The 7,348-nt window shown below is 46.9% G+C and overlaps 1 protein-coding gene across 1 annotated transcript; it reads left to right on the top strand.

The window, feature by feature from the left end:
- The first annotated feature begins 258 nt into the window (after positions 1-258).
- LOC146762742 (uncharacterized) lies at positions 259-2,820 on the top strand. Its single transcript, XM_085536024.1, has 2 exons — positions 259-1,711; positions 2,758-2,820. The coding sequence occupies exons 1-2, from the start codon at positions 970-972 to the stop codon at positions 2,766-2,768; spliced, it is 753 nt and encodes a 250-aa protein (XP_085392150.1). The 5' UTR covers positions 259-969; the 3' UTR covers positions 2,769-2,820.
- The last annotated feature ends 4,528 nt before the right edge of the window (positions 2,821-7,348 follow it).

The raw sequence follows: 7,348 nt of genomic DNA, 5'->3' as shown, positions 1-7,348 counted from the left end.
GAAGATGGTGGCGGCCGCCGGCGGGTGAGTGTCAGTGGCAGAGCCGTGGCGGTGAGGAGCGGGGGGCAGCGCGGCGGCGGCGCGGGGGGTGCGTGCGGGCGGGCCGCTGTGAGTGGCCGGGGCGGCGGGAGGGGGTGTGGGTGAGTGGGTGGGCGGCGGGGGAGAGCCGGAGCAGGGCGCATGGCAGCCGCGGCGGCGGTGGCGGCGCCTCCCGAGCTCGCACACGGGGCGGGAGGGGCCGGAATGAGGGAGATTTGAAAAGCGTGCGCGCCTCGCGCCGCTGCGGCGAGCCCCGCCGCCCCCTTTCTCCCCTCCCTCCTTCCCCCACGGCCGCGGCCCGGGCCCGGAGCGGCCGAGCCCGCGGGCGGCGCGGCACAATGGCAGCGGCCGCGGTGGGTGCGGGTGGGGGCCGTGCCCCGGCGGCCCGAGGCCCGGTCGGGAAAGTTTGTGGCGTGCCCGGCGCGGCGCGGGGGGGAGCTGGCGGCTCCAGAACAAAGCGGCACATGGGGCAGAGGCCGCGGCGGCTCGGGGGCTCCGTTCGCCGCCCACGCCCAACTCGGGAACGGCAGCGGCGGTAACGCGGGAGGTGGAGGCGGCGGGGAGGGGCCGGGGGGGGCTTCTCGGGGAGTTCCCGGCGGAGGCGCTTTGTGCTCCGCCGCCCCCCGGGGGAGGGGGCGCGGGGCCCCGGGGAGGGGGGCAGCGCCGCGGGCTGCGAGCGCGTCCCGGGCCCCTCCGCGTGGGCTTTTGTTCGCAGAGGGGCGGGGGCGGCGGGCCCTCCTCTTCCTCCCGCCTCCCCCCCTCTCCGGGCCGCGCTCCTCGGCGGCGTGGGAGAGCGGGAGGTGGGGGCGCGGGCTCCCGCCTTCCCCGGGTGGACGAGAGAGGGGCCGCGGGAGGGCCACGCGCTGCCCGAGAGCCGCGGGCTCCGTTACGAAATCGGCGCGGCGGCAGCTGCGGGGCCTCGGCGGCGCCATGTTGCTGGGGAGGGGGAGGAGGCGGGGGACATGGCGGCGGCTGCGTGCTGGGGCCGATTGTTCACTGTTAGGCCCGGAGTCGCGTGTGGGCAGCGGCGGCCCGGAGAGCCGCTTCCCCTCCCCCCGCCGCGGCCCCTTCCCATCCGGGCGGCCCTCGGGAGCGGGCGGGCCCGGCCCCTTCCCCTCCGCTTTGGGCCGCGGGGCTCGGCGGGCCCGGTCTGGCGGTGGGGGGCGGGGGGCGGCACGCCGTAGCCGGGCTGTGACCTCCGCGGCTGTTGGAGGCGGCGCCCCCTGGCGGGCGCGGGATACACGATCGCCTGTGTTCTCGCAGGAACACGTGCTGCGCCGTGAGGGGCGCGGGCCCGGCCGGGAAGGGGCCTGCGGCACATGGCCCGCGGCCGCGGCCTCCCTGTGCCTCCCGTGGGCCGCGCTGCATGGGAGGGAGAGCGCCGGGAGGGGCTGTGCTGCAGCAGCGGCGGGTTTGGGGAAAGGAAGGTCTCGGGACTGGAGGCGGCCGCTGCTTTCGGGTGGGAGCCGAGCGTTTCGCGCCCTTTGGTGGGAACGTGGAGGGGGAGGATACCGGGAAACTTGGTGTGTGACTTTGTTCTCTCCGCAGCGACCTAAAGCGAGTAACTCGGTGGTGTTTTTGCAGCATCGACATGGGAGGCAGAAAATGCAGGAGCTTGTTGTGGATGTTGCAGTGGAGTGTTGGTGGGGAAAGTTGCTTTTCACAGGAAATGGTAAGTGCTTATCTTGTATTAATATATTTATTTTTTTTAATGTGGAGCTCGTGCTTTTGTGGCACTCAATTTCAAAGACTTTACCGGGATTGCAGGCATGTTTAGCAGCCCACAATTTCTCCCGTTTAGAGGAGAGTTATGCACGTTTTCTTTGAGTGCTCATTTGTCTGACAAAAGCAGCCGGATGGAGGAGGACTCTTCACCATGTTTAAATCATGTGTTTATTTTTTTCTTAATCAAAGCTCATTTTCAGTTTAAAGAAACCGGTGTGTTTTCAAGTTAAGTTTTCTGTTATGTACCAGGTAAGGTAAATTTCACTTTTATGTCATACACCAAATTAAAGAGGGAATAAAATGTGCTTTCAGTTCTTGAATACAGCACTCCTGTGCTTTATTTGAACCTCAAATCTGTAATAAGCAGCAGTGACTTGGTTGGGGTAACTTAACAGCCATTACTGGAAACTTTCTCACTGCTGGGCAGGCCCATCTAAACCCAATGGGAGGAACCCTCTTGAGGCAGAGGGTATCTGTAGCAGTAATAGTAAATGTTCTGTACTTTGCAGGTTGTAACATTGCACATCAGCTGCCTTTTTATAAGGTGTTTTCTGGAAATCAGAAGGATAATATTGTCTGCTGAATGTAATTTTTAAATTCTTAATTTTCTGAATTGAGCTTTAACTTTCTCTATATTTGCTTAAAACTTCTGGCCTTACCTTTTTATTTTATTATTTCCAAGGTGCAGCTTACCCTTATTGCTGCAGATTGGTCTTTGAAAAGGAGTAGTTATTTTTTGATGGCATTCTGAAAATGATACTTTTTCAGAAAGTATCATTATATGGAAAGGTAGTTGATGAGTTTCCACAAATGGGCTCTTCTGCTATTGTCAGCATTGATTCTAACGTTCCTGGTACTCCGTATGGGAGTCCTGGACTGAGATAGCTTGAGCAGCACACTAACTTTGAGAGAAATGAAGGCTGAATATTGGTTCTTGAAAGTATGCAACTTACAATCTGATCCAATACTCACTTTGTTCTTTTCTTTCAACAGGAACAAAGTAAACAACGTATCTTGAATTACTAAAAAAGCTGGTTGCGTCAGAGTAATGTCAAAGTGCTTACAGTGCAGGTAGTGATATATAGAACCTACTGCAGTGAAGGCACTTGTAGCATTATGTTGACAACTGCCTCAGGAGATCTTGCAGGACTTCAGAGATTGGAAAGGTACTGTGTGGTGGTGTCGAGTGCTTTTTGTACTAAGGTGCATCTAGTGCAGATAGTGAAGTAGATTAGCATCTACTGCCCTAAGTGCTCCTTCTGGCATAAGAAGTTATGTCTTCATCCAGTCACTCAGGCAATACTATAGATGTTCCAGTAGCTTTCTGCTTTGCAGTCTTCTGTTAGTTTTGCATAGTTGCACTACAGGAAGAATGTAGTTGTGCAAATCTATGCAAAACTGATGGTGGCCTGTTATAATCTACATCAAGGAGTCTGAATGCTTTCTGCTGATTATGGGATGTTTTGTGGCCTTTCTCACTTTTAACAGCAGACTAGTGGATGACAGCTCTTGTAGCACTAAAGTGCTTATAGTGCAGGTAGTGTTCACTAATCTACTGCATTATAAGCACTTAAAGTACTGCTAGCTGTAGAACTACATATTCAGCATGTTTTGCAATATATTTGTTGTTAAATTGAACACTGTTCTCTGGTTAGTTTTGCAGGTTTGCATCCAGCTGTATGATACTCTGCTGTGCAAATCCATGCAAAACTGACTGTGGCAGTGACAAGTCAGTCAGTAAATGTGAAAAAATTGTACCCCTTTCTACACAGGTTGGGATCAGTTGCAATGCTGTGCGTTTCTGTGGTATTGCACTTGTCCCGGCCTGTTGAGGTTGGTGGGGATGGAGGCTGAAACACTTCGTAGTTTCAATGAATTTCTCCCTTTCTCACTGATCTAGGAAACCTAAATACTTTTAAGTTTCTCCTTGAAAAAATGTTATGTAATCTTCATTGTAACTAGATGTTCATTTTCTGTATCTGAATTGTTTGTATGTACCAGATTTGTTGCTGATAATAATTATTTACTGAAGTCCTTGAGTGTGTGTGGTGGGGGAGGGGAGCTCCATTTGTTCTGGTTTGTTTCTTCAAAAAAAGAAAGTTACAAGTCTTCTGTTACACTGAGCTGAATGTGTATTTACAATTTCTTCTCCATTACTTTGTTGGGAAGAAATAGGTCTCAATAAACAAAATCTTTGAGCTAATTTCTCAAATCCAAATTACATGAATTAATAGCTTTTTTTCTGTACTGATTATAATTTTTACTATTATCAAAACTAGATGCTCTAATTAATAATGTAAGAGCACACTTTGTGAAGTTCAGGAGTAGTAAAGAAGGTTACAGACATTCTTACTGTGTCTCAACTATGGCATTTTTTCAGCTATGGGGCATCTTTAATACTAGTTAGGTGTCTGCATCTTGTGATGCATGTGCATTTCTGGTGAGTGTAACTGGTCATCTTGCAAGCTTTGGAGTAATTCACTTAAGCATATGATGCAAAGCAGTAAAAACAGAACATCTTTGGGGCTGTCTAAAAAGCTCACTAGTACAACTGTTTTAAAAGGCTGGGGACAGATTCCTTATCTGGCTTCGTAAGGAAGTAGAAATGTAAAACCTGCAAGTGGAGCATTTGATGCAGTCTTTGGATGAGCCTTATACTACTGAACTACACTTGCAGCTCAGACATCTAAAGTGGGCTTTCTAAGAAATAGTGCCATTAATTCCAGCAAGTATTCAGTTTGTTTACAGGTGACAAACTATAGTGCTCTGAAACACCTGTGTGGTAGAAGAACTAAGAATATTTGGGTCAGTGCTGCTCTTGGTGTTCTTAAATTAAAGCCGAATGTAAAGTTAAATGGGTCGTTGTTCCCAAGACCGTGCTTTCTAGAGTCTGTCAATGTATGTCATGATGCTGTCTCAATTTCTATTATTTCAATGTCTAGCAAAATATTGTCATTCCTTTGAAATTTCTTTCTGAATTATCCAAGCAGCCTGAGATTTTTACCTTTGTGCCTTTTTTCTTCTGCGACTCACAGAATCCTCAGACAGGTTCATTACCAAAAAGTACCATTTCTCAAATTTAATTTTTTCTTTAGTTCTGCAGATTTAGAGGAAGCTTTGTCTTAGCGAGATCAGGTAAAGAAGACAAGTGTCTCATAGTTTGATTCCTATTATAAGTTCCTGTAGTAATCTGCTAGCGAGAACAGGTTTAGTTCCTTTTTGAACTAAAAAGCCGTGTACTTTCTAGCACAAGTTGAAATATAACAAGTGATGTAATGTGATTGTTTATATTGTCATGTGAGCAGTATATTTTAAAGTATATGTCTTAGATTCTGACAACAAAACTTCTTAAAACTTAGTGCTTATAAAAGCAGTTTTTATTCTAAGGGATTTTGAGTTGTCCCATTAGATTTGTTGGAGAGTACCTATGTAGCTTTTTAAAACATTTACGTAAAAAATCAGTGACAGAAGTGTTCCTATTCCCATCATTTAATTTAATTGCTCAGCCTGACCATAAAGCACAATGACAAAAAAAAAGGGGAAAAAAAAACCTGACAATTTGTACTCACCTACAAGTATTTTTTTTCCCCCATAAACAAGTGCAAAGGTGCAATAAATTCATGACTGTCATATACCATTTTAAAGGTAATGGCTAGCTAAGCTTTTTCAGAGGCAGTTACAGTAATGTTTGTGTAAACTCTTAATAATCACCTTCTGTATACTTTCAATACAGCTTCATCTCACTAATTGTAAAACTTGTACAACTCAGAGGCTTATTAAATGTTTTTTTTTTAAAAAAAAAAGATGTATGTACTGAGTGTTGACTCATTCTAGCGTGTTGCTATTGAATCATAGGTCGGCTTTGGTTGCAGGAGACCTTTTAAGATCATATAGTTCCACCTCACATCCCTTCCCCCCTCCCCCCCACGTACATACACACACACACACACCATGTGTGGTGTTGCTGAACACTGGATCTGACTACCTGGGGTGCCCATCCCAACTACAGGGCTGGGGTACCCACAACCTCTCTGGGCAGCCTGTTTGAGTGCCTCACCACCCTATGAGTAAAAAAATTCTTTCTAACATCGAACTTTGGTCTCCCCTCTTACTGAAAGCTATTCCCCATTTCCTTGTTGCTGTCAGATTGCAAGTGCTTGTAAGCTCACTTAAGTAATAGAAGACTGCAGTGAGCTCTTACTGGAGCCTTCTCCGTGTCCAGTTTCCTCAGTTTATCCTTAAAGAGATAATCTTTGTAGCCCTTCTAGACCCACTCCAGCACCTGTCTTGTGCTAGGGACCCCAGTCTTAGACCATGGTAGTCCAGATGGGACTTTATGAGGGTGGAGTAGGGGAGGACAAGGACCTAACTCAGTGTGATGGCCTTCCCACTATTGCAGCCCAGGTTACTGTTGATCTGGGCTGCAGGCTTGCACTGCTGGGTCACGTTGGGCTTTTTGTCCATGAGGGACCCCTAGTTCTCTTTCACAGGGCTGCTTTCAGTGAGTTATTTTCCCAATCTGTACTAATTTCTGGGGTTGTCTTGACTGAAGTGCAATATCTTTCGCTAGTCCTTGTTAAACCTCATTAGATTCTTGCATGCAGGTTTTCTGAGCGAGTCCCAGGTCCTGCTGAATTGTTTCTCCCTCCTATTGTGTCAGTTATGCTCAGTATAGTGGATTGGTACATTTCTGTTGCCTGTGTAGTAAGCCTTGCACATTAAGTTCTTTGTAAATTATTTTTTTCTTCACTAGAATAACTCCTAGGAATTGTTATTTTTTGTGTATTTTAGTTTCATTGAAGTTGAGATGTGGTTGGTTGACAGTGTTAATGGATTATTGCTGCTGATAAATTCATCTGGTTTTATTGAAATAAACTGAGCACTGTTGCTCTTATTTTTACGAAGGTTGACTAGAATGGGATGATGAGGAAGCTAAAATGAGAGTTGTTTAAAGAAAAATGTGGAAATACCATTTAAAAATACCAAAGTAGTTATTCTCTGCAGATGAGTTCAGATGAGTCTATTAAAATAGCCCCAAGTGTATAAGGAAGCTTATTTGGGCCTTGGTACGGGTAATCATTTTTTAAGTGGTCTCCTGCTTCAAAATTAGCCTGAGCCATAAATACTATGTAAGCTTAGCACTAATAAATGTAAGCCTGTATAGAATTTTAGCACTTCCATAAAATATTTTTTCCTTTTTTTTCCTGTTGTAAGAGAGTAACCTCTTGTTACGGGGCGGGGGGAGGGGAGGGAGTAAAGCAAGAAATTCCAAGCAGTATTAATATTTGCCTGGAGTTTTTTGTATAGCACAGTTAACCTTATAAGGAAAACCTTGTCTGTTAATCATAGAAAACTTTTCTCTATACACTCTTAGTATCTGAAAACATGATGGGAAATTATGCAGTTTTTTGAGTAATTTGTCACTGCATGGTACCAGGAAAAAAAGAACAGCTCAGTTCTTTAGATCTGACTTGTGTTGACTTTCAAATATCAAAGCTACTAGTGAGATGACTGTCAGGAGCAGACATTTTGAGTAACAGCTAGTTCATAGGCAGTAAATGTGCATAAGACTAGATGGGGATGT

Source organism: Coturnix japonica, chromosome 1 (assembly GCF_054131305.1).
Source record: "Coturnix japonica strain WE chromosome 1, WE-NBRP24, whole genome shotgun sequence".
NCBI lineage: Eukaryota > Metazoa > Chordata > Aves > Galliformes > Phasianidae > Coturnix > Coturnix japonica.
The sequence above is the reverse complement of the archived record's forward strand: the minus strand, read 5'-3'. Positions and strand labels throughout refer to the sequence as shown.

Bases quoted from the DNA above. Each gene is read 5' to 3' on its own strand.
- LOC146762742 (XM_085536024.1), top strand. From the start codon at position 970: ATGTTGCTGGGGAGGGGGAGGAGGCGGGGGACATGGCGGCGGCTGCGT.